Source organism: Cricetulus griseus, chromosome 5 (genome assembly GCF_003668045.3).
Source record: "Cricetulus griseus strain 17A/GY chromosome 5, alternate assembly CriGri-PICRH-1.0, whole genome shotgun sequence".
NCBI classification, from domain to species: domain Eukaryota; kingdom Metazoa; phylum Chordata; class Mammalia; order Rodentia; family Cricetidae; genus Cricetulus; species Cricetulus griseus.
Window position 1 is genome coordinate 26,354,908 of NC_048598.1, and position 27,219 is coordinate 26,382,126.

Below are 27,219 nucleotides of genomic sequence, written 5' to 3' on the forward strand. Positions count from 1 at the left end.
TGACATGACGCTGGAGAAGCAGCTAAGAATTCTCTGTCTTGATCCATAGACAGTAAGAAGAGAGAGATGCTGGGCCTGGTTTGGGTTTTTGAAACTTCAAAGCCCACCCCCAGTGACTCACCTCATCCAGCCAGGCCACGCCTACTAATCCCTCTCAAGTAATGCCACTCCCTGATGACCAAGCATTTAAATATGTGAGTCTATGGTGGCCATTCTTATTCAAGCCACTACACTTCCTTAAGGCAAAGGTAGATTTGTGTGTGCTTGGGGTGTGGCAGTCCTGTGCATCCCAGTGATGTTTATGGTAGACCAAATAGAGGCTCCTTTTTATTCTGATAAGCACTAAGACAGCTTCCTGAGCAACCAGTCAAGAGTTGAGGCACTACTATCTTCTGGGCCCGCTAATTAAAACATGACTTCTAAAGTCACTGTGCTCAGCAGTACAAACAAGATAAAAGGAGTAAAACAGATGTGTTTCTCAGGGTGCTGTTTCCTGAAAAAAAAAAGGCCACTTCCCTTGTGTTCATAGTCCACCAGCTGGAACTCAACAAGGCCCTACTTGCTTGCAAGGGACGATAGATCCTGGGTTCATTGGCCCAGCAAGAAGAGGAAGTGAATTTGTTTATACACAGCAGTCTTGGCCACAGTATACCCTCCCACGAGTCTACCCACATCACTTTTATGCCCACATATAACACTTTGACTGTCTCAGGCATGAATGCAGCACCTCATGGTCTCTCCAGAATGATGGGCAGGAAAGCTTCCATCCTATGAAAGGAGAGAAGGTGTGGCTGTCCTGTTACCGGTGAACAAGGTTACTCTGAAGTGAAGAAATTTAGTCTAGCCAGGACACACCTCCTAAGAGGAGTTCTCTTACCTGCTACTCCCCTTGGCCTCTGGCTCACTCCACAGCAGTGCTCTGAGTCTTCTCTTTGTTCATTGTCTTTTACTGCCACAAGTGAAGGCAAAAAAGTGAGACCCCTTGAAAGCTGAGTGGCTTTTGCAGATTATGTCTTGAACATGGAGAATTGAAGCATATACCACCCCATAGTTCATATTTTGTTTGAAGGGGATCCCTTCAAAGACTCAATAGATTGTGATCTGTGTGCTCTGGACAGCCCCATGTCAACTCCCATTTGTGTCTTTCTTCCCTGTCTCAACTTGATGATGGTTATATTGAATGATGACCTGAAATTGTACATTTGGGTAGGAAAGCCTGGAATGTGTTGCTGTTTCCAATGTGACTGTTAGCAATTGCTACCAAAGGATCCATAGCTAGTATACAGCTAACCTACCAGGGCAAGAGGCAAGGGTCAAATATAATCAGCAAGAAAGGAAGAAAGAAAAATAAGGAAGAAGGGAATAAAAAATACAGAAAAGGCTCAGAAAATAAGAAGGAAAAGTAGGATGTGGATTTAAATGGAAATGTATACATAATTGCATTAAATTTGAATACACCAAATATTCCAATTAAAAGAGCAAAATAATCAGACTCCCTTTTTAAAAGCCCAAGTGCTGTTTGTGACCAAAGGATTTGCAAGCAAGAAAAATCTTATATTTTAGTGATTTTTCATAGCTTCAGAAATCAGTGACAAAACAATGAATCATGGTGATAATTAGGAACCTGGAAGGGCACAGTGGCATGAGCTTGCCTTTGGTTTGGGGTGTCTGAAGCCTGAGCTGGAAGAATTTGAAGATTAGGATGACTTTAAGGCAAAGGGACCTCAACAGCTGGGGCCAGGTGTCTTAAGATTGTCTTACGATTATCAGTTTATGCTATGACTAACTGGGCTGGTGTTCAGAACTCCTGAGGTTATCTTTCTATGCAATTTCTCCATATGGGCCAATTTGTCTGCTAAATCAGGGCTGCTAAATGCCAAGAATTGTGTTCCAAAGAACAAGACAGTGTGTGTTTCTTTATACCTACACCACAAGACATGGATCTCTTCTGCTATACTTTGCGACCCCCCCTCTCTCTCTGTCTGTCTGTCTCTCTCTCTCTCTCTCTTTCTCTCTCTCTTTCTCTCTCTCTCTCTCTCTCTCTCTCTCTCTCTCTGTTTCTCTGTGTCTGCCTCTCTGTATCTGTCTGTCTGTCTCTCTGTGTCTGTCTCTCTGTATCTGTCTGTCTGTCTTTCTCCACAAAGTTTCAAAGGGAAACAATATAGACTCAACACTTAATCAAAAGAGTTTCAAGTTTGCATTATAAAGAGAAAACTTAGGATAGGAAATACTGTGGTCATTTCTGTGTGATAAATACAGCTGCCACAAGCGTAGACACAAACCTAAAACAAGCCAGGGAAGCCTGTTGATATCAGACAAGAGTTTAAGATAGGCATGCTGGAGAAAAAGAAGGAAATATAGTGACTGAAGGTTCAATTCACCAGGAAACCATAATCATTTTAAATACCTATGACCTAACAACAGAGACTCAAAAATGCATAAGGCAAAACCAAAAACAAAATAAAAATCCTGGCAGGCTCAGCAGTTGAGAGCACTGACTGTTCTTCCAGAGGACCTGGGTTCAATTCCCACCACCTACATGACAGCTCACACCAGTCTGTAACTCCAGTTCCAGGGAACACAACATGCTCTTCTGGCCTCTGTGGACACTACACACATCTGGTGCACATACATTTATGAATATACATAAAATTAATTAATTAAAAAAACTGACAGAGTGAAAAAATTAAAGTTTACAATTTTAAGCAAATATTTTAAACCTATCTTATTATATGATTAAATGAGATAAATAAATCATGAAGAATACAGATGTTATCAAATAAATTAACCTAATTGGCATTTACAGAGCATATACATGTGTGTATGTGCATGTGAGTGTGTGTGTGTGTGTTGTATATGTGTGCTTCACAACTTCAAGTTATTCACTTTCATCGTGGGTATATAGAATATTTACAAAAACAGGTCAATTAATAGGCTATGCATATACCAACAAATTTCTCTGATCATAGTTACATTATGGTAAAAAAAAATCAATAAAAATCCTCAAATAAAATTAAACTAGGAGGGCCTGGAGAAATGGCCCAGTGATTAAGAACACTAGCTGATCTTCCAGAGGTCCTGAGTTCCTAGCAACCACATGATGGCTCACAACCATCCGAAATGAGATCTGCTGCCCTCTTCCGGCCTGCAGGGATCCATGTGGACAGAACACTGTATACAAGATAAATAAAATCTTAAAAAAAAAAATTAAACTATGATTTACTACTGCCTCAGGCTCACTATCAGATCTGAAATGAAAGGCTGCCCCTTTCTCTATTAAAGGGTGTGAATGAATCAGACCTCCCCTGCATTGCTGGTGAGAAGGTGCAGACTCTTCAGGAGCTTTTACACCCTAGCTGCTGAAGTTAAACGCATTGGCTCTCCTCTGACACAGCAAACTCACTCTCGCTACATCCCAACAAAAAGAAGAAAAATGTGCACCAGAATATATATTCAAACATGACAAGCTATCCACTTAACACGAGGCTGGATAAATGAAGTCGGTTGCATATAAATGCTGCCCTGGGGAATGTGTATTTTACTAACTGTCTCCCGATGTGGTTGGGCTTCGCAGATGATTGGCTGAGGAAGGCAAATAGCAAGTACAGACAAAGGTAAGGGGAGCCACTGAAACAGAAGGAGGAGGCAGAGCTGCACTGTTTTGTATCAAGTTAGCCTACCACAAGACAAAAAGCACTTGCTAATTTAGAAATTACACCTGTGTGGGACCCTTATCCCTGAAGCAGCCAGTCCCGCTTCCCAGGTAAAACTAGGATGAACCCAAAATATGAGTAGACTAAGCTGAGCATCCTTCAGACATGGTCCAGCATCCCCAGCAGATGTTCTCTGGTTCTCAGGGATTGCTGCTGAATCCCACTGGTTTTGATGCCCCTCTTGGTTTGTGTCTACTACTTACAACTTCCTGCAAGCAGATCTCAAATAGCTACTGTTTTCAGAAGTCTTTAAGGAAAGCACACGGATGATGGAGCACCATGGGCTGTGTCTTTCTGACATGCCATCACAACGTCTGAAGTCTGAGCAGTTACTATGTTTCACTATAAGCACAGCTGTTTGAGCAAACAATCCCCCGGCACTGCATAGAGTGAAGCTTAAATCAACCCTGACGAATGCATTCACTGTGTGTGTGTGTGTGTGTGTGTGTGTGTGTGTGTGTGTGTGTGTGTGTGTGTGTGTGTGTGATCATTTGTGGGGACAAATGTGCACCTGCATCTAAAGGCCAGAGGTCAACCTCAGGTGTCATTCCTTAGGCTCAGTGCACTTTGTTATCGGGACAGGCTCTCTCACTGGCTTAGACTAGTTCACCCTTTAGGCTCAGCTGGCTGCAGTGTGAGCTCCAAGGATCCTCCTGATTACCCACACACACACACACACACAGTACTGGGGTTATAAACATGTGTACAATGCCTGGCTTTCTATACGGGTTCTGGGGAATCTAACTCGGGTCCTCATGCTTATACAGTAGGCACCCCACTAACTGAAAAAAAGAGAACTCCCTGACTAGAAGAAAACGTCTGCTGGTTATATATCTGACAAAGCATTCATATCTAGAATATAATTCTTTAAACCCTCAAAATCAAGTAATGTATTTTTAATCTCAAAATTCAACTTCAGGGCTGGAGAGATGGCTCAGAGGTTAAGACTGACTGCTCTTCCAGAGGTCCTGAGTTCAATTCCCAGCAACCACATGGTGGCTCACAACCATCTGTTATGAGATCTGGTACCCTCTTCTGGTGTGCAGATATACATTGTATACATAATAAATAAAATCTTTAAAAAATTCAACTTCAAATGAACAAAAAATTTGAAAATGTGTTTCCCCAAATTATGCATGTGGAATTATGCTCAAAATCCCTTAGTCATTGGAGAAATTGAAACTAAACCCATGAGTTACCATTACAGACCAACTGCCCCAGCTGTTCTAGACAATGTTGCAACTGGAACAATCTTAGGCTGGAAATACAGAGTGCAACCGTTTCACAAACCGTCATTTGTTACAAAATTGCATGTATACCTACCTAAAGAGATTCCTATCCCCTCCTGGTCAGCCATTCTAGATATGAAATGAGACATGAAAGCTGAGTTTCATGTAAACATTTGTACACGAATGCTCGTAGCAGCTTTTTCATGCTCGTGGCAGCTTTTTCATAAGAACTCAGAAGTTAGGAACACCTGAGAAGTCTATGGGCAAGTGAGTGAATAATCCCATTGAGATATACTCTTAACAAGAGTTCTGTACAGCAATAAGAAGGCATGGAGTGTGAACTCAGGCAACATCTGGATGGATCTCAGAGTAACTATGCTCAGTGAAAGCAGACAGACAAAAACACGAGTGCACACCCTATGATTCCATTCTTATAAAACTCCAGAAGTTTGAACTCATCTCTGGACTGGCAGGGAGCAGATTGGGCGTCCCCTGGAGAGCACAAGGCAGGGAGGGGTACAGTGGAGGGCTTACACAGGAGCCTGATACACAGTGATCTGGGAAGGTTGATAAGGCAAACCTTAGTGGTGGTCTTGTTCTTCCAAATGGAAACTTGCCAAACTCACCACACCAACATGTACATTTTAAATGTATGCAGTTTGTACATAAATTCTGCCTCAAATAAACCTATTTTTTTTAAGTCATGGGAGCAGGGAGCTCCCATTGTAGTAAGCAGGATAGCACGATGGATGGAAAGAACTTGGATGTTGTTGGGACCAAAACTGAGGTCAGGTCTGCTCTTCAGCTTGTTAGCCGTGAGAATGTACTATGTAAATAGCAATCAGGAATAGTCGTTTGTTCTCATTGATTGAGAATAGACGCTACAGCATATAGGAGCACATTGTAGATATTTGATAAATGGTGGTCTAGTTCATTTTTCTTCCAGTTGTTCACCATATCAATACATTTTCCTTTAAGGGAAGTTGCACACACTCTAGTGAGGAGATCACGCTTGTCTGATTCTGCTGGAAGCAGATGCAGTGTTCTCATCAGCCCAGTGCTGCTCCTGGCTCTGGCTCCCCATCATGAATGGTCCTCCCTGAGACTCAGTCCCTCTTGCTTTAGCTGAAGGTTTGATTATTTCTGAAATATATACACCAAATTAGCTCACCAACAGACTCTTCATTGTGTGTTTGTCGAGATCGGGTTTTACTGTGCAGCCCAGATTGGCCTCCAGTTGGCTGTTCTCCTGCCTCAGCCTCCCTCCCACATACTGAGATTACAGGAATGCAGCACCATGCCCAACTAATAGTTCCTGCACTTGTTTCCTAGGGTTCTGAACAAATTACAGCAATATATGTGGCTAAAAAGTCATATATGTGTTGTCTCCTAGTTTAGTAGGCCAGAAGTATAAAATCAAGGTCACTGTGACTCACTTTGAGGTTTTAGAGGATACCCCTCCCCTGTCTCCTCCTAGCTTTGGTGGGCTGTGGCTATTTCATGCCTTGTGGTAGCATTAATTCCAGACTCTGTCCCCTCTTTTAAGGACACTTACCATCGGCTTGAGTGTCATCTAGGGTGATTTCTTCTTAGTAGATTTCATTTAATTATATCACCATGATCCTTTATTTAAAAAAAAAGAAGCCCTTGCAGGCTCTGGGGGATACCCCTTTGCAGGATAGGGCACCCTCGACCCACTACAGCCCTAGATCTCGCCCCAGCAGACACAACTTTCCTATAAGACAAGGACAGTGCTTTGTACAACTTCAACGCATACATGCTCCAAATGGCTGCTACCAACACAGCAATTGTAACTGCATCCTGATATGTAGTGTGCTTGAGGTCCTGGCAGGAAGTCTTCACATTTTACCTCATCTGAATCTCCTCCTGTGACCTAACAGCCTGACAAAAGGATGTAGACAATGGACAGGTATGGAAATCTCCCTTTCTAACTGAGGCAGACGCTGGCATCAAGACCTTAGGTTTCAAGACAGCCCCTGGGAACCAAACTCTCTGGGGTGGGGGTTGGGTGGGGGGAAGCCTGTAGTTAGAGTTGTCTGTCTTCCAGGCAGACAGATTTTCCTAGGAATTCGGGTGTTAACAGGGAAATGTAAACCCCTGTCCAGTTTGTTGAGGGTTTCTCCTTCACCCCTAATCTCCATTTCACCTCCTAGCTACCTGAAAAATTGGGATACACAAGGACCTCTGCCCACCTCTCCCCTAGCAGCCCTTACCTGGCATTGTTCACAAAGGCCAGATCAAAAAGGGTAACCCCCCAGACCCCACCCCTATTTCATCTGCAAGGGACCCATTGGCTGAAAGTGATTAGCTGCAGGCAAGTCTGGTGGGAACATCACAGCCCCATTCTGTGGCTAGGCTGCCTGGCAATTGGTTTAGTGCACTGACTTTCAAACTTGGTTGTTTATAATCTGTAATTGAACAGACCATTTCTATCGCAACTCAGAGTGTATGCACTATACATTTTTAAATCTTTCCCCAAACTACCCTTATGCTTACATTGAGTGGTGGCTCCCCCCAATCCTCTTCCCTCACTCCCCACCCCTATCCTTCCGTTTTCCCTTTCCCAGACACAGGGCATAACCCACTGAATTGATTTTATGATGCACAAATGGGTCACAGTCTGCAATTTTGAAAAACACAGGTTTAAAGAAAGCTGCACCGTCTCCTGGTCTTGGTTAGGAAGTCCATCAAACTCCCCTTTATTGTTCTCTTTCAATTCACCCTCAAGGCTTTTTTAGCGGCTGCTTTCTTGATCCTGTGATGAGGTATGTATCGATCCCAGATCCTCTTTTCTCTGCCTGTCCTTCTGGAACAGCCAGCCTTGCTGCTTTCTAATCAGGGTGTGCGTGTCATCTCACTCCATCTCAGGAATACTGGCGGAGGCACAGATGTGGCTATAAATCAAAACCTCAAGGCTGCCATCTCCCTGACCTTGCAAATATCAACAGGGCTACTGTTCAGGCCTCTCTCTCTCTCTCTCTCTCTCTCTCTCTCTCTCTCTCTCTCCTTCATAATTTTCCTACAATAAGGCTTCTCTAGGCTTATGTTTCCTCATGGTGGCAGACTCAGAAAAATATTGGTGCCTGCATCCCACAGTCCACACTAGATAATGTCGAGCAACCAAGGACAGGCATATTGTGGGACTTGGGGGTAAATCTGCTGTCACCTTCCTTGTTTCCCTGTTATGAAGCTGGAAACGCCTCCAAAATGGTGATCCTCCTGGCACCTTCTGGTGTTCACTGAACCATTCAATATTTACATCCAGGAGCGGGAATAACTCTCAGCCATTTCTGTTTTTAAATTTTAATTTCAAATCTTCCTTCAGAGTCTCTAGGTTTAGGTACATTTAGGACAGATCCTCAATTCCAACGTCAGTCGCTTGAGACCAAGTCTGAAAATGGGCTGTGGCAGCATATGCCTGTAATCTCAGAACTCAAGAGGTGGAGGCAGAGGGAGCCTGTGCTTGAAGCTAACTTAGCCTATACAGAGAGTTCAAGCCAGCCTGAGTTACATAGTGAGGACAGGGGTCAAAAACCAAACAAAGACAGACAAAAGCACCAATCCTCACAATTCGAAGGGATCATAGCTTATGGGAAATGGCATGATCAAGATAGATGAAACCAGAACAAGATCCTACCAACACCACATGCTGAAATCCTCATGGGGCATCTTTCCCCATCAGACAAGTGAGGGCTCATTTTGTGCTAATTTTAGAGGGTGTCAGATTACAGATGTGAGAAAGCCCAGAAGGGGTGCAGCACCCTGGAGGTCCTGGAACAAAGACAGATGACCCTGCAGGAGAAATGAGGGGCTGTTCAGAGAAGACCCCTTTATAATTCTCACAGTCTTGCCAGAACCCTCACCATGGGCTCCTTTTGCTTCACACCAGATATATTTTACATAGAGCTGACCCTTAGCAAGTAAGATTATTAATATTTTATTAATACTAGTATAAATAATGTTATTGATAAATAATTAATAAAACTCCCTGTATAAATATTGTTGACATGGAAATATGACTCATACTATTATAAAAATTTTTAATATTGGCTGTGACTTTGTGAAACATATTTGAAAACCAAGACTGCCATAAGCCCTGGGTTCAGAATGACCACAGATCTAGTACAGAGGCTGGGGTTGCCCTGCCCCCATGTTGGCAATATTTCATTGTTGCTTCACAACCACAACACTTGTGGGTCCATCAATAACATTGATTCAGTTTAACACTATTAAGGAATGCCTTAGTATGTGCCCAAACTCACCTCTTAGCCCTTGGAATTACACTGCTTTTGTTATTTAATTGTGCTTAACAAATTTAAGAACTTGGACAGCAATTTTCTTTTAATTCCTTGTTTTCAAGTCATGAATCTAGATAGGCTTGAACAATAATCTGTTTCTTGAGATACCAGCTGGGATGGTCAGAAAGGCTGGAGGACCCACCCCTAATGGGCTTGGTATCAGCTGGGAAACTCGGCAGGGACTGTTAACCAGTGAACCTTTCAAAATGATGGCTTGGGGTAGTCAGACTCCATGTATGGTGTTCTGTGACTTTTTCTGGGGAGTCATGAACAAGTATCTACTTACCCCAGATAGGAGACCAGTGACAGACCAAAGGAAAGATACCACTAAAGTCCAACTTGGTAAATCAGTGAGTTTATTGGGGTTACTTAGAGGAGTATGAGTGTGAGGTTACTTACAGGACCAGCTGCATCACCAAAAAGTCCACCCCAATATGGATTACAACTTGTGAAAGATGCACCCCTGGAGCTCTCTGCACAAAGTGCAGGCCATCTCTACAGTTTGGAGAGTCTCTTTTCCTTGGCAATTTTATTATTTATATAACCCTGGGAGGGGGCGGGGCTTGCAAATCTTAGGTTTCAGGAACTTCCTGAGACTTGTGAATTATTTACTTCTTGAGTAGTCAGGAGCTTTCTTCCTTCCTCTCGAAGGGATTGCTTCAATGCAGAAGAAATTGCTATGCAACATAGATATGCTCAGGACTCCCAGGGCAAATGCCATAATCCAGGAAAGTGAAGCTACCTCAAGACCTGGCCTCATAATCCAGCAAGGTAGCTGTCTAGAGGAACTCGATGAATCACCATCTTGCCCCCAAGACAGATCAAAACCAAAGATAAATAACTGCTATTTTGCTGCAATATTCAGGACGGGGGCGGGGATTAGTACTGGCATGCAAACAAAATGAAGAAGGGCACAGTGATTGTAGACAGCTTGACTTAAAAATTGAAATAAAATGTCTTGTGGAAAGTAACTTGCTGCCCAGTCCAACCCAAATGACCTGAGGATAATCCTTCCCAATGGGAAAAGAACAGCTAGTTGTTAATCCAAGCCTCAGAGACTGTGTACAACTTGGCCTCAGAAAGGCAGAGAGCACACAGGGACAGAGCACAGCCATACATAGGTTTTGTATTTGGTTTGCTGTTGGGGCCTCACACGTAGCAAATACTGGATCAGTTGCAGATCTTGTTGCCAGTTGTTGTAACTGCCATGTTCCCTTAAATGCAGTACTACTGAGGATAAATCCAGTCTGTGAGTCAGAAAATATCTGTTACACATTTGCTGCATGCCAAACCAAACATTGCCTAGATTCTGGAATACAATGCTCAACAAAATATCCAGCCATACTCCTTCCTTCACAGAGGGCATGGACTAGCACAGGAGACAGATACTTATGAACATATTCCAGGAATAAGCATCAAGTTTCATTTGATGGAATTCCACAAAAGGAAGGAATATAATGTAAGACTGAAAGATTTCCCTAAAGAAGACATGGTTGAACTGAGACCCAGAAGAGAAGGCTGAGCATCCATGCTGCTGAAACATACTTCTGCCAAGTCCCATAACAGAAGGAAACTTTGTGAAAACTAGAGTACCAGACAGGAGTAGAGTATGGAGAATCCAGGGCAAGCACCTAGGTTGGAGAGAAGGCCAAAGGTCAGAATCTTAAAGACCATGGAGTTTGATTCCCATGATGGTATGCAAACACTTTGTCCAATGCCTAGCATCCGTCCATCCATCCATCCATTCATCCATCATCCATCTGTCCATCCATCCATCCATCTATCCTCCCAGGAACCCATCTGTTTATCAGTCTTTACCACATACTAACCCAGTCATCACCTCCCTCATGTTAGAGATGGGTTAAAAAGCCTGCCTAATCTGTACCTACTTCACTATTTAATCTGTACCTGCTTCACTAGGTACTGTATTGTTAGTATCATCATCATCATCATTATCATCATCATCACTATTGTTTTACCAAGCAATGAGATTTCTAAAGACTTCTTTAGTTCTCTCATCCAATAATAATATCCACAATCATTAGTTGCTTTCTCTTTGCTGATACAGAATTCTTTTATTTATTTTTTTGATTTATCTTTTCCTCCATTTCTTTGTTTGTTGTTTTTTCCATTTCTTTTTTTTAAGATTTATTTATTATGTACATAGTGTTCTGCCTGCATGAATGCCTGCAGGCCAGAGGCCAGAAGAGGGCACGAGATTCCATTGCAGATGGTTGTGAGCCACCATGTGGTTACTGGGATTGAACTCAGGACCTCTGGAAGAGCAGTCAGTGCTCGTAACCTCTGAGCCATCTCTCCAGCCCCTGATACAGAATTCTTAATGAAAGAATTAAAAGGAAAGAAAGGTTGATCTGGGTACACAGTTTCTAAGAGATTATAATACACGCTGGCAGGGAGGACGGTGATGGGAATGACTCTATCCTTGGCAGTGAAAGCATGTGACAGTAGCTTCTCCCTTGTAGCCAACCCGGAAACAGAAAGCGATAAGTTCAAACTAGAGGCAAGTGTCATCTCCAAGGGCAACTAGTGACTCACTTCTGCTACACATCCCAAAAGTTCCAGAACCAGCTAGGGACCAACCATTCAAACAAATGAGCTGGTATGGAGCTTTTCATATTCAAACCAAAGCATTCTGTGCCTGGTCCTCACAGGATCATGGCCATTTCAGGATGCCTTATGAAAGTCATTAACTCAACTTTGAGTCCCCACAGTCTTAACAGTCCCAACAGTGTTCAATAGTCCAAAGTCTGTTTTGAAACTCAAGGCAAAAACCATAGTTGTGACCTCTAGTTAAATTAAAAAATAAATTCCATGCTTCTAATATAAAATAGCATATTTTACATATGCTATTGGACATATTGGACATATGGACCCTAGTTGGTGATGCTGTTTTGGAAGGTCATGGAACTTTTGGGATGTGGGGCCTACCTGATAAAAGTAGCTCATTGGGAGTAGGCTTTGAAGGTTGAACCTTTCTCAGGCTCTGGTCTAGTGCCCTGTGTTCCCTGGTCTATGATGGAGGAGCTGTCTTTGCTCCCATGACCAAGGATAGAAGCACCCCCATGCTGATGTTTTCTCTGTCGTGATAGATTGTCATCTCTCCAAAACCGTCAGCCAGAACAAAACCTTTCCTCCTAGGTTGCTCCATCAGTTATTCTGTCACAGTGACCAAAAAGTAGGTAATGTAGAAAGTTGGTAACAATAAAATAGCATTGTTTCTGCGATCAAATCTGACCATATGGCCTTTGCAACTGGCTTATGATATGCACTGTGGCCGAACAGAACTCTAAAGTGCTGTGCGAGCTTAGTGGGCCTCTCTGGTTGGAGTTCAGAAGATAGAATGCTGAGAGAGATGAGGACAATGAAAACTCTGCTCATGAGGTTTCAGATGGGAGCAGGGACTCCATGGGGGGTTGGGTTGGAGGTCATGCATGTTACATCACAGAAAAGAATGTGGATGCATTTTATCCAGGTTTTGGTGTTTTGAATTAAAAGTATCAGTGGTATTGTGCTGAGGAGTAGGTTGGACCTTGGGTAGGACTGCCCTGTTGGCATCTTCTCTCTGCCATTTGAACAATTTTTTTGAGCTCTCTCTCATCGTATTGCTTCATCTATAAAACAATAGTAACAGCTCACGCTACCTGGTGGGACATTTGTCAGAATTACATTCCCAGAAGGCACTCAGAAATGCTATCCATTAAATCTCCACACTTTTTAAACCACTCTATTTCTAAAGGTAAGACTAGATGGGTGAGGAAACCCAGCATTCACTAATACCTGGAAAACATAGCTCAACAAGATGGAGTTCACTAGCCCACCTTACAGGGGTCCCATCCTTTGCTCTGCCCTACTCTCTGTGCTCCTCAGTGTTCCTTAGTGCCCCTTTGCACACCTCCATTGAACTTCTCTTGAGAAATAGCTTTGATATTTACCCACGTTACTCTTTGTTGATTCCTTGGACTCTGATCCTTGATCCTTTGAATTCAGAATCAGGAAGGACCTCATTGTCCACCCATCTCCTTACGAACAAGGAGAAGGTGTTGGAAATGGAGGGAACAGTGGCAGCCTGTCCAACCCATCAATCCTGCAGACCCCTATAGAGGCTTATTTGGTGACATTCTCAATAGTACTGGTGGCAGGGACCGGGTGGGGGTGGGGGTGGTAGTGAACATTAGCACAGTAGAGAGTGAAGCCTTAGGGTCAGCCCTCTAGCCATCTGCATATACTCCTCTCTCCACAGTCCAGGTCACTGCATCATTTCATGCCAACCCAGACTCAGAGGTGTCAGTTAACTCAGAAAGGAATCGACGGGTACCCAAGCTATAGAATACAGATACCCAAGCTATAGAATACACATCACGCAACATTCTCCAAACGTAGTGTGGGCTTCCCTCTCATGTCTCATTGTTTTCCACACACAGCTAACATCTGGCAGGTTCCTACTGTCAGAATGCCTTCGTGCACATGACACTGAGCTTATCTCCCGGGTATATCCTTTTCTCTTAGGTACTCAGTGGTCTCAGACACAGAAACGGAAAGCATTTTCATGGAGCCCATCCACCTTTCCTCAGCTGTGGCTGCCAAACAGATCATCAATGAAGGTAGTATACTGACATCCGAGTGGGCAAAGGGAGGGCCCACTAGCATCTGAAGACTCTTGCAAGGGTCCCAATAGAAGGGGCAGACATGCTTGTCCAATGCTGCCCATCGCATTGAGGAGAGCAGATGTAACAACGGAGGCAGGTCGGCCGAATTCACCTCAATCGCTTTGATGGGATGAGGTGGAAATAATCCCATACCATGTGAATGCTTCTCTAGTCCATAGTCCTTGGAGGGAAGTGGTTCCACTCTGACCCCAGAGCTGTCCATTCTGGGTTTTTCTTAACTTCAAGGACTGTGAGTAGCGGTAAGTGTGGAGGGTTTGTAATAGACACAAACCTAAAAACTCAAGTTATTGATGGGAATAAGGAATTCCAAGGGATGTTTACATTTACATCTGTATCCATTCTGCTTAAGGATGGTCTTCAAATGATCTTTAAACGCTGATAAAGTGGGGTCAGTGAAATGGCTCAGGGGATAAGGGGGCTCGCTACAAAGGATGGTACCTGATTTTGGTCCTCGGATCTCACATGATGGGAGGAAAGGACCGACTCCTGCAAGTTGTCCTTTGACCTCCACTCATACACCAAGGTGTATGCCCCCCCCCACACACACACACCTGAAATAGTTATTTTAAATTTTAAATTGATAAGATAGGAGAAAGTAGGATAAGTAGTGATGTTCATATTTATACTCAAATTTTGAGGCAGATAACGTATTATATTTTACTCAAGGATACCCATCCTGGTTGAAAAGTGTTAGTTTTTTCTCCCTGGGAAGTTTGGGCCAATCCTCTTTCACAATTGTACTCTTTCCTATTCTCCTATGACCTCTCCAGGTGGTCTGCCTCACTTCTGAGGGAGTCATTACTAGTGACAGAGGGCTCAGGAGGTTGGAGTCTGAACTCATTTAAAATTTGAGTTTTCTGAAATTTTGTCAGAAAGGCTCTGGGTCCTGGCTTGAGACAGGCTCAAGATATCATACTTCCCACTCTCCCGGAAGCGAAGAGGTGAGAACCACAGGTAGATGAGAACTGCCGGCAGATGATGAGGACTGTATTCAGATGAGAACCGTGAGTAGATGAGAACCACAGGCCTTTGGGCTTCAGTGCAGGGAAGCCAATAGTGAATGAAACAAATAAGCAAATTAAATGTTTCTCAGAAGGTAGTGTCTCATAACTGACTCGTGAAAGTTTGTTTTCCCAAGATCATTTGTATTCCAAATGTAATAGGGAGGACTATGTTAGGAAGGCACATCAGTCATTCCTTCATTTAGTAAGAACTTAGGGCCATCCATATTGTCCTGGGCACTGTGGGAGTTAAGGGCAGGAATCAGACTCTGAGTAACCAAACCCCTAGGTCTAAAAAGTTATCAGCCAGCTTTACAGACAGAAAAGTGAACGGCAGAAACCAGTTTGATTCCCCTCCCCTCACCTCACTTAGATCTCGATCCTGAGTCTAGATCAATACCATGGTCCTCCTGAGTCCTAAGTAAATCCTTCCTGGAATGCCCTTCTGGTATTCCATCTGTGCCAGGGTCCTGGTAGCAAGCTGGCCCAGACTCTCCGAAAGGGCAGGGAAAGCTGTGGTGTTCCTAACTCTTTGATACAAATGCCACATGTCCCCTCTAGAACTCAAGCCTCGGGGTCTCAGGACAGACACTGAGTGTCCAGGCATGCTGGAGTCTGCCGAGCAGCTGCTGGTGGAAGACCTGTACAACCGTGTCAGGGAGAAGATGGATGACAAAAGCTTGTTCAACACCCCCTGTGTGCTGGACCTGCAGCGGGCGCTGACCCAGGACCGTCAAGAAGCCCCTCGGAATGAGGTGGATGAGGTCTGGCCCAACGTCTTTATAGCTGAGAAGTAAGTGTGATCACGGAGAGTCCTCTGTCCTTCTCCTCTGGTCAATCCCCGAGATGAAATTCCTCTAACCCACCAAAGGCCCCCATAGTTCCTTCCATCAGATGGTGCCTGCCTGACCGCTTACCCAGGCCTGACATTGGAAAAAGTCTCCTCACACCCTGCACACAGAGTTCCCCAGACCAAATGACCACATCCTCCTCCTCCTTCCCACCAGTGCTCTCCAGCACAGCCTTGCCCTCCAGGTGTCTTCCTGACACAGGTGCCTGCCAGCTCCATCATTTCTACCACCCCAACTCATCTCTAATAACCAGACAAGAGAACACTAGGGGCTACTGACAGTGCATGTTTAACAATATCTGAAAATGTATGCAACATAGAAAAAGAATAGTGTATGTATACGGTGTGCTGCACTGTACACACACACACACACACACACATTCTCATAAGCCTCAGATTAGAAAGAAATGTGACAGAATGTTAACAGTGACTGAGAAGTGGTTTTACTCTCTTTTTTGGTTTTCTTTTGAAATATGCTTGTCTCCCAGATGTCGTTTTTTGTAATCAGAAAACTCAGTTTCAAGTTAATCAGTGGCTTCTAGACTAAAAACAATAACAGCACTCCCAGCCCATCTCTTCAAAGTCTTGTCAGTGCATCATTGGTACCAGTAGGCCAATTTGTGAAACTAATTTTTGCTGATTCATTGGCTACTTAATGAGATATCTTCCCAATGCAATTACCCATAGAGCCAGAATTACAGGACAGAGGTTAAGGCCCTGGAGCAGGCAGTTTGGAAAGAGCTTTGGACACTAGGTCTTATACTCCATCATGGAGTGATCAGTTGCCCAGAAACTGATTCCCAGATCATCAAATCCTAAGTGACCTTTAACTAGATGTGCAGGTCCAGAAGCATTTATTCTGTGGTCACCAGACATCTCCAGATGTCCCCAGCTAAAGGCCTCTGCAGTTCTTTGAACAAAGCTATCCTCAGGGGCTCTTCAAATTGAGCTCCACTTACTCGGTTACAAAAGGAAGAGCCCTGAACACTAGTCTTGTTAGGTCTTTTTCTCCTTTCAAGACTTGAGTACAAGCTTTTGAATTCATTTTTATAATCCTCAAACAGGAACAAAACTGCCCTTCCTACTTCTTTGGTTTATGATTAGGATAAAATAAAATGATGTGTGTGAGGGGACCTGGAAGAATACAGCATGCAATGTCAGAGTACAAGACTTATAATTTTTTACTTATTTACAATTTAAAAAAAAATATTTTGCAAGCATGTTTTGCCTGATGAGCATCTCTGCATGCCCGAGGCCAGAAGAGGATTTTCGACATCCTAGGACTGGAGCTACAGATGGTTGTGAGCCACCATGTGGGTGCTGGGAATAGAACCCTGGTCCTCTAGAAGAGCAGCCAGTGCTCTTAACCACTGAACCATCTCTCTGGGTCCCTAATTTTACTTTTTATGCCACCTTTATGCTTTGATGCGTGCACATGTCCAATATATATTGGTCTTATCTTCCTTCCCCCCTTATCCTCCTTCCTTGCCCAATGCCCTGTCTCTTCTCCGTCTTGTTGTAGTCCAAATCATTGGCCTCTCTTTATGAAAGCATTAGCAGTGAGCCCCAGACTGCAGGGGGCAGGGGAGGGAGCCATCATACAGGTGCTCCCCATCATACAGGCAGTGGGCAGTATACCTTTCTAGTCCCGTAACCCTGCCCTGCCTCTTGCCCCAGGAGCGTGGCTGTGAACAAGGGGCGGCTCAAGCGGCTGGGGATCACACACATCCTGAACGCTGCGCACGGCACAGGTGTTTACACGGGCTCTGAATTCTACACTGGCCTGGAGATCCAGTACCTGGGAGTGGAGGTGGATGACTTCCCAGAGGTGGACATCTCCCAGCATTTCCGGAAGGCAGCCGAGTTCCTTGATGAAGCACTGCTGACCTACAGAGGTGAGGGTTCCGGAGGTTGGAAATCCTCTGGTGGAGACAGGCCTGGTGAAGAATGTTTTAAGAACCTCCTGACTGCCTGTGTGGTGGTTTTCTCTGAGAACAGAAAGAATGATCATTCATCCAGGGGACATTTATTCAGGGCCAAACAGGGGGTAAGCGCTGTTCTCCCACTGTCACTAGGCAAAGAGGGAAAGGAAAATTACAGAAGGAAGGAGAGAGGGGAGGTGGCCATGGTAGATGCAAGGCAGAAACTAAGTGGGTGATACACTGGAGCGGCAGCTCAGCTCCCTGAGGGTGCTAGGGAAGACCTTACTAAGGACAGGACATGTAAGCTCCCTGGGGAAGAGGAGCTAGCTGGGAGGAGAGTAGGAGTGCATTCTTGGCTATGGAAACTGCTACTGTAAAGGCCCCAAGTTTGATGTGTTCAGGAATTAAAAGCCTGGGCTGGATGAGCACAGCTCATGAGGGCTGCATGTCAGGGACAGCAACAATGGGGCAGGGAGAGTGCCCACAGGATGAGGGGAATTTGAAGGGATTGATGACCGAGAAGTCACTCCCTCTGCTTTGGAGAACAGTCAAGTAGGAGGGAATGGAGCAGGACTGGGGCTGTGTGTGAGGCATTGTGAGAATAAACAAGAGTCCCAGGGTTGTGCACACTTCACCTGCCGGGCTTGTGTCCCTGCAAGGACTGCAGCCTGGCAGTTAAGAGTACAGGATTTGCTGTCCAGAGGCCTGGCCTGGAGTCCATGATTAGCTAGCTTTATTCGTGGACTATTTTCCTTGCACCAGGAAGCACGAAATAAAAACTTAGAAACAAGCTGATGCATAGCTCACTGCCTGTCCCATGACAAGTGTTTTAAAAGTCACTACCATCATCATAAGAAATAATAGTTAATGATTCCTGGAAATGGTATTGGCTGCCACTACCCATGCATGACCAGGATTGGTAGCTTCTAATGGAAAATACACACCCACGCAGAATATATGTATTGTGTAAATTTTATTACACACAGAGAGAGACAGAGACAGAGAAAGAATTCTCTTTTATTTTTTTTTTTAATCCTGGGATTTTTGTGTTTGTTTTAGAGGCAATGTCTCACTCTATAGCCTGGGCTATATGATAATGCATTTTGTAACCCAGGCTGGCCTTCAATTCGAGGTAATCCTCCCGCCTCAGTCTCTTAAGTGCCAGGATTGAGGACATGAGCTACCCATCCAGTTTAAACTTACTTTTAAAAATGCAGGTCTTTTTCCGTCTATGTAGGGTTGAGTGCATCAATGTCTGTGGCAAGGAGGCTTTGCTCCTTTGCTCCCCCCAATCAAGGGCCAGCTTCCTGTCAGAAAAGGCTGGAAAGCAAGCATATAGGCTGTGGATGCAACATGTGGCCACAACAGCAGGCGAGTCGGACAGCATGGATTCCATAGTAGGTAGGGAGTTCTGGCAGACGTTAGAGCCGCAGCTAGAGCAGGCCTGTGAAGGAAGAGGATGCTGCCCTGGAAGTTCCCTGCCTTTTGGCTATGGAGGGTGCATGCCTAGCTTGTAGGATTCATGTACCAGTGCAAAGCTAAGCATTAGTGCTGCTTAGGCCAGTGGTTCTCAACCTTCCTAATGCAGTGGCGGTTTTATACAGTTCTTCATGCTGCAGTGGCCCCCAACCATAAAATTATTTCATTGCTACTCCATATCTGTAATTTTTCTATGGTTATGAATTGTTATATAAATATCTAATATGCAGGATATATGATATGCAATCCCTAAATGGGTCATGACTTACAGATTAAAAACAGTTGACTTAGGCTAAACCTTTGGCCATTGCCCCCCAGTTCCCACCTTGTCAGGGCCTCTCCTGTCCCTATTCTGGCATTGAATCACCACCTCCTACAGGTACAGGCAGCAGAACTGTGTAGAGGCGGTGGCTGCTGCCTTAAGGTAGGTCCCACATGGAGGCAGAGAAGTAAATATCAGAATTCCCTCAGAGCCTTCCTTTACTCTAGGATACAATGGAGGAAGGAACGCCAGCACCCATCACACTGACACCATGATGGGATGTTGTTATTTACATTTTACAGACTGGGAAGTTTAAAATCCTACATAGGTCCTCTAGCTTTGCCTGTATGTAATAATAAAATTCTCTTAGCCCAAGGTCATGGGAAATGTGTGTAGTCCCAACACATGGGAGGCTGAGGATGAAGGGCTGTTGTGACTTCCAAGCCAACCTTAGCAAGGATCAAGTCAGGCACCATTACATACCAAGACCCCGTTTCCAGAAATAATAAATACAATGCACACACAGTGGTGGGAGGTGTGCATTTTCTTAGTAAGTTCAAAGCCAGCTCCAACTCCTGGAGAAAGCACTATGCTGACGCCAAGCTGCCAAGAGGTACAGGAAGGAATTTCAATACAGGATCCCAACATGGCCTGAGGGAGATACTAGACATTCTCCGGACTCCTGGTTTCTGTTTTCTTTCTCCCTCTATGTTAGACAGGAAGGCTGCTATTAGACAGTCATCTGCTTCAATCCCATTTCCAAATTCCCTGGAGAGTCGGCCTGGCAGATTCTTGTCCTTTATCTACTGTGAGTTCCAACAACGGCATCTGGGATGGTTTCTGGGAAAGTACTTATTTCTTTGGGGTATGAAGAGGTATGTTCTGAAGGAAGGGGAATTATGGGTTGGGAAGACACAATGCAAATCCACTACTTAAAAAAGAAAAAGCACACTGAGGGGTTGAGAGGGTGTAGACACAGTGCTCGAGCCTTGTGGGGTCTCCAGTAGCATTCTCTAATCTTTGAAGCAGGGCCCTTATCCAGATGGTCCTTCTACCCACCAGTCAGCCCAGTTGCTAAACAAAGTGATGACTGTGTACATTGGCCACCTTCCTGGAACCATTTATTGATACAATGTTCTCATCCTGTCAGTGGTGGCAGGGACAGAGGCACAGCTCCACACGGCTACCCACATCACCCTGAGGTGTTCCCTTAATCTTTTGGAGCTCTCTGCTGAGGTAAAACTGGGTCCTTGACACAAAAGAATTTCAGGCCGTTATGAAGCAGACTTAGTATTTATTAAAAGACATTTTTAATACATTTCAAAACAGGGGTTGATAGAAAGAGGGGAGCTTGAGAAGAAAGTGAGGCACCCCCGAGATCACTGGCATTGGCCACTCTCACAGAGTGGCACTTGGCTGCCTTTACAATAGCCTGGCACGCTGTTCTGGTAGGGTTCTGAAGCTATTATCTTTAAAGGGTTGCTAACCTGAATGAGATCACAGGGCGGTTCCTGAAGGGCAGCCAGCAGGATTGCAGTTGATAAGGTAAAACTCTAGATCCCAGGGATGCAGGAAGTTAAGTGTCTTCAAAGTTAACAGAATTGTTCGAGACCCCCAGAAAATGTCCTGGAGAGGAATGAAGCCTATTCTAGGTCATATACATTCAACTTTTAAACCTAGGTCATTACTATTTTAACAGAAAATGTCCATATATGAAAAGAATGTCATCATTATGTGGGTAACCTTCACAGCACTGGTAACGGTGCTGGAATTCTTGATCTCCACTGGCCAGAGGCTTCAATCAGGGCTCATTTCCGTTCCCGTGTCCCCAAAATTTCCCCCATCTTTCTATCTAGCTTCAATACCATAGTTTTACTCCATTATAGAGGGTGCTCCCTGGAGTTGTTCTCAGTGCCTCTTCCCTGGTGCTCTAGATCAAACCCAGGTCCTCCCAAAGGGTAGACAAGCTCTGTCCCCTGTGTGCTCCCTTTGCCTGGACCCGGCACTTAACAGAGAAAAGAGAACAATCCTGTTCTTGCTTTGGGTGAAGCAAGTAGAAGCCCCAAAGCTGAACTCAGCCTCCTCTCCTTGTCCTTCAGGCTGTTTCCTCGAGAGGAATCCCAGGAGACAGAACACAGCATAGGAAGGCTTGTCCCCAAACCTGCTCTATGCCAGAATGAGTCTAAACAGGACTTGAAGCCCTTCTGAGGAAGACTAGGTAGTAATGTCCCAAAAGTGAGCTGGTCTGTCAAGGGACAAGCGTGGGATCTTGATACTAACAGCAGGAGGTTGCGAACTGGCTGGGTGGTTAAGAAAAGGCCCTTGGTGAGGCACAGGTGTTGTAGGAAGCCCTACATCGGGAAATAGAGGCCTTTATTGTGTTTTATTCTGCTCACTTACCTCCCTCTAGTGGCTGCTGCCTGGTGGCAATAGCAGCATTGCGAGGCTTTGGGTCCCTTCCAGTCCCAGTCTCTGACCTCCCCTGTGAGAAAGACATGGCCTTACTGAGGCAAAGATATAATAACAAAAGAATCACCCCCTATTCATATTATCAGATAGGACTCCTGCCGATTTAGCAAACATCTCCAAAGGCTGTTGGCAAATAGATTGATGACAGCCAGGAAGAAGGTCTCCAGGGGTCTCAGGCTGCATTTTAAACAGCCATTAGAATGAAGGTACTGACAGAGTGTCTGTCACATTTATGAAAGATGCAAAGCAGAAGAGGAGGCCAGGGGACTGAATGTCTGCTGAATGGTACAGTTGAGCCTTTTGGGAGAGTTTGTAGGCTGGAAGGACAGACTGCATAGACCAAAAGTATCAGTAGGGATTTATAATGCTATCTTTATGCTTAAAACATACTAGAAGATGAGAGACATGACCTAGGAGCAGGTGGGGTTTTCTGTTTGTTTTATAGATTTCGGTTGATATACAAGAATTTAAGATCATTGTTTGACCTGTCTGACCAGATTGCATACAACGTCATAGTCATATAGATGGTTTGAGTGCCCCTCCTAGGGCTTCCTGACCTGAAAATTAATGCCCATTTTTTGAGATAATTAGAGGGTAGAAACTTGATCCAACTGTAGCATTTGGAGATGCAGCCTTTATGAGAAGCTGAGGGTTAGATAAGGTCATCCGGGTGAAGCCCTCATGATACAATCCTGGTAGGTGTTTAAGAGGCAGAGATGGGGACACACTCAAGCATGCGCACACATCCACATTTCCCATCCTTTGCCATGTGGCGTTCTACACTGCCTCACGACTCCACCAGCAGGAGGGCTGTCATTAGATACAGTCTCTAGACCGTGCACCTTCAGAATCATAAGCAAAATTTCTTTATAAAGTAACCTGCCTCATTATAATAGTAAAAAGTGATGAGTGCAGATGTCCTAAGTGAAGGCTAGGTGTCCAGAACAAGTGATGTGGGGACCTACCTACTCTATGTGAGTTGCCCAACCCAAAAATATCTTGTCCTATCCTAGAAACAAACTCATCATTAAAAAAACAATAAAACTAATAAGTTCAATGTTTCAATTTAATGTTTTGAGAAGAGTGTCTATAGTCAAGAGGAGGATTGCTTAAAAAACTCAGATTAGCCAGGAAGAAAGGCCTTTGTACAAAGGATAGGTTCGTACAATTGCATTTGTTGTTGACTCCAGAATATCAGTGTAAAAGCACTGGATGCCTATTGTTGTAAGTTATACTTTACCCTGATATATGGATTCCAAAAATTAGATGGTCCACTGTGGAGGGAAGGGTGTGTGTCTGTAGACCTGTGAGCCAATGAGCTCCCATTACTGTTAGCATCCTGCAGAGGCCAGATGGGTGGCAATGTGGCATTCCAGGTTCTATAAAGAGAAGTTTCCGGGTTTTTCTGCCCCTGTCTTCTGCCTCCTAACTTCTTTAACTTTTTCTCTCTCAAATGAGGAAGAGTTTGGGGGTGGGGAGAAAGTAGAAATGGACCCCAGTGTTTCAGAAGTGACAACAGTGGGGATGCTGTGTCTGATGTCCGTGGGACAAGTACCTGTGTGACTCAAGCATGGATGAACACCAGAGTCAGAGCAAACATGCAAAATTCAACACATCAAAACAACACACTAGGGGCTGGAGAGATGGCTCAGAGGTTAAGAGCACCAGCTGCTCTTCCAGAGATCCTGAGTTCAATTCCCAACAACCACATGGTGGCTCACAACCATCCATAATGAGATCTGGTGCCCTCTTCTGGCGAGCAGGCATACGTGGAGGCAGAATGTTGTATTCATAATAAATAAACAAAATCTTTAAAAAAAATAATAACACACTGGAGAAACAGCATGAGGAAGCCAAGCAATCATGTCATTGTCTCTTATGCTCACTTTACTTCTAGGGAAGGTGCTGGTCAGCAGTGAAATGGGGATCAGCCGGTCAGCAGTGTTGGTGGTGGCCTACCTCATGATCTTCCACAGCATGGCCATCCTGGAGGCCTTGATGACTGTGCGCAGAAAGCGGCCTATCTACCCCAACGATGGCTTCCTGAAACAGCTGCGGGAGCTCAACGAGAAACTGATGGAGGAGAGGGAAGAGGAGGTTGGCGAGGAGGAGTCTGAGGAGGATGCTGGGAGCATTCTGGGGGTTAGAGTAAATTCATTGATGGTGGAAGAAGAAGATGATGCCACCAGCCACCTGAGTGGCTCCTCCTTGGGGAAGGCCAGCCATGTCTCTAAGCCAGTTACCTTCATTGATGAAGAAGAAGAGGAGAAGCTGTATGAGGAGTGGAAGAAAGGGAAGGACCTCCCCAAGGGGGAGGCTGCTCACCATAGAAAGGGCAGTTGCTCTGCCTCTTCTGCCCAGGATGGGGACGACTATGAGGATGGGTGTGTGGAAAGGATAGTCCAGGAGTGGCAGAGCCGAAATGAAAGGTACCAAGCCAGTGGGCACCGTCAGTGGAGTCGGGAGGAAGAAGAGGAAGAAGAGAGCTCCTATGCCAGCAGAAGGCGCAGGCACACCCTGAGCGAGAGCAGCGTCTCAGAGAGTGTGAGCAGCCATGACATCCGGATCTTGAAACAGCAACTGGAGAAGAGCAGTCAAAGCCGCAGGGAAAGACGCTGCTCCGACTCTGAGTCCACAGAGAGTACCTGGGACATGTGGAATGAGAGGCTGCTCGAGATTGAGAAAGAAGCTGCCCGGAAGTACCACTCTAAGAGCAAGAAGGAGGAGATGGCTGCGGCGGATTCAGAGGCAGGGGCCAGGGTCCGAGAGGATGATGAGGAGAGTGTGTTGTCCGAGGCCAGCTCCTTCTACAACTTCTGCAGCAGGAACAAGGACAAGCTCACTGCCCTGGAGAGGTGGAAAGTTAAGAGAATCCAATTTGGATTTCACAAGAAAGACTCAGAGGTGGGAGATGAAAGCAGTGAGCACGGTGCTGAAGAGGCAGCCCGGGAGAAGAACCTCTCTGATGTCAACCTGACAGCCTACCAGGCCTGGAAGCTGAAGCACCAGAAAAAGGTGGGCAGTGAGAACAAGGAGGAGGTTCTGGAGATGAGCAAGGGAGAGGATGTAGCGTTGGCCAAGAAGAGGCAACGGAGATTGGAGTTACTGGAGAGAAGCAGGCAGACACTGGAAGAGAGCCAGTCCATGGGAAGCTGGGAGGCAGACAGCGCAGCTAGCAGGAGCATCCCCCTGTCTGCGTTCTGGTCTGGAGCCCCCTCAGTCAGTGCAGATGGGGACACGGCATCGGTACTCAGCACCCAGAGCCACCATTCTTCCCTGTCTCAGCCTGCAGGCAACATGCCTACCACACCCCTACCTAACCTGCCAGTAGGGCCTGGAGACACCATTTCCATGGCCAGTATCCAAAACTGGATTGCCAATGTAGTCAGTGAAACCCTTGCCCAGAAGCAAAACGAAATGCTCTTGTTGTCCCGCTCGCCGTCTGTTGCAAGCATGAAGGCAGCACCAGCAGCCAACTGCCTGGGGGATGACCAGGCCTCCATGCTCGGCTCCTCCCTGAGTGGCTGCTTACCTCCTCAGAGCCAGGTGAGAGCCAGCTCCGATGCGCAGTCTGTGTTGTCCTCCGCCAGCTCACTGACCTCCAGGGCTGCGGGCAGTGGGAATAAAGTGAGGGGGACCAGCAAGCCCATCTATAGCCTCTTTGCTGACAATGTGGACCTGAAAGAGCTCGACCGGAAGGAGAGAGAGATGCAAATGGAGCTGCAGGAGAAGATGTCCGAGTATAAAATGGAGAAGCTGGCCTCAGACAACAAGCGTAGCTCTCTCTTCAAGAAGAAGAAGGCCAAGGATGACGAGGACAGCCGCGTGGGCGACAAAGATGAGGACACGGACAGTGCCATCGGAAGTTTCCGGTATTCCTCCCGCAGTAATTCCCAGAAGCCAGAGACAGACACCTCCTCCTCCCTTGCCATCTCCAATCCCTATAGAAATGGCCACAGAGCTGGCAACGAGATGGATAGCACTATTAATACGTGGCTGAGCGGCCTCAGAACGGAAGAAAAGTCCCCTCCCCAAAGTGATTGGTCTGGAAGCTCCAGGGGGAGGTATACCAGGTCTTCCCTGCTCCGGGAAACAGAGTCTAAATCTTGCAGTTACAAGTTCTCCAAATCCCGGTCAGAGGAACAGGACACCTCCTACCACGAAGCCGACGGCAACCCTGTGAGAAGCACCTCACGGTTCTCATCTTCCACCACCAAAGAGGGCAGAGAGATGCACAAGTTCTCCAGGTCCACGTTCAGCGAGACGGCGAGCTCCCGCGAGGGGAGCCCAGAGCCCTATTTCTTTCGCCATACCCCTGAGCCCTCCGACGGGGAAGAGTCCCCAAGGCCAAGGCGCCCAAACTGGACCAGGCCCAGGGACTGGGAAGACGTGGAAGAGTCGTCTAAGTCAGACTTCGCTGAATTTGGGGCCAAGAGGAAATTTACCCAGAGCTTCATGAGGTCGGAAGAGGAGGGAGAGAAAGAGAGGACGGAAAGCAGAGAGGAGGGGAGGTTTGCATCTGGGCGGCAATCCCAGTTCCGGAGAAGCACAAACCGGCAAGAGGAAGAAGAAATGGACGATGAAGCCATCATTGCTGCTTGGAGACGGCGGCAAGAAGAAACCAGAACTAAACTGCAGAGGAGGAGGGAGGACTGAGCTGAGTAAGGCCCACCCTGGAGACACTGGGAACATAGGCAGAAGCCCTTCAGCTTAACATGGGGCTTGGGAACACCTCACCACTGCCTGCCAAAGGTTGAGCAGATGGACAGGATCTTCCAGACATGCAAAAATACAAGTTCAGTAACAAGGAGAAGAGAGAAGAGCCATCCATGTGAGGCCCCAATTCTGGACCAGCTGTCACTTTCTGTCACCCAAGGCCCTCAAGAGTTTATGCTTCCCTTCAGTATTTGATAGTGTCCATTGCAGAGCAGAGAAGCGAGTCTGGAAAGCCAGCGAGGAAGACGTGCATGCAGACCAACGTGCTATTTGTAGAGGTTTTGTAATGAGACCCAGGTAATCTACTCTGTAGCAGGTCTGACCCCTCCCTGCAATGCTCAGCTGTAATGGTTTCTTTTCAGTGTTCTGGGTCTGCATTAAATTGGTATGTTGTCAAATAGTCCTTCGTTCCAGTCATTTCTAACTTGGGTTGTTAGGGGAACCTCATTTGAAAAGAGGTTCCCCTCTTTTCAACTGAGCTTTCATGAGCCAGCCACACCTGTGTGCTGTATGTTCCACAGAAGTTATGGTTTCAAACAACACCATGGCCATCTAGTTACTAAGGAGAATG

The 27,219-nt window shown here is 45.6% G+C and overlaps 1 protein-coding gene across 1 annotated transcript in view; it reads left to right on the forward strand.

Moving 5' to 3' along the window:
* Positions 1 to 27,005, forward strand: part of Styxl2 (serine/threonine/tyrosine interacting like 2) — a 32,700-nt gene extending 5,695 nt beyond the window's left edge. Inside the window, exons 4-8 of the mRNA XM_035445813.1 lie at positions 13,270 to 13,428; positions 13,789 to 13,883; positions 15,512 to 15,743; positions 17,478 to 17,695; positions 23,830 to 27,005. Of these exons, the coding sequence (XP_035301704.1) occupies positions 13,270 to 13,428; positions 13,789 to 13,883; positions 15,512 to 15,743; positions 17,478 to 17,695; positions 23,830 to 26,588 (3,463 nt within the window). The 3' untranslated portion in view covers positions 26,589 to 27,005. The remainder of the gene's footprint in view (positions 1 to 13,269; positions 13,429 to 13,788; positions 13,884 to 15,511; positions 15,744 to 17,477; positions 17,696 to 23,829) is intronic.
* The last annotated feature ends 214 nt before the right edge of the window (positions 27,006 to 27,219 follow it).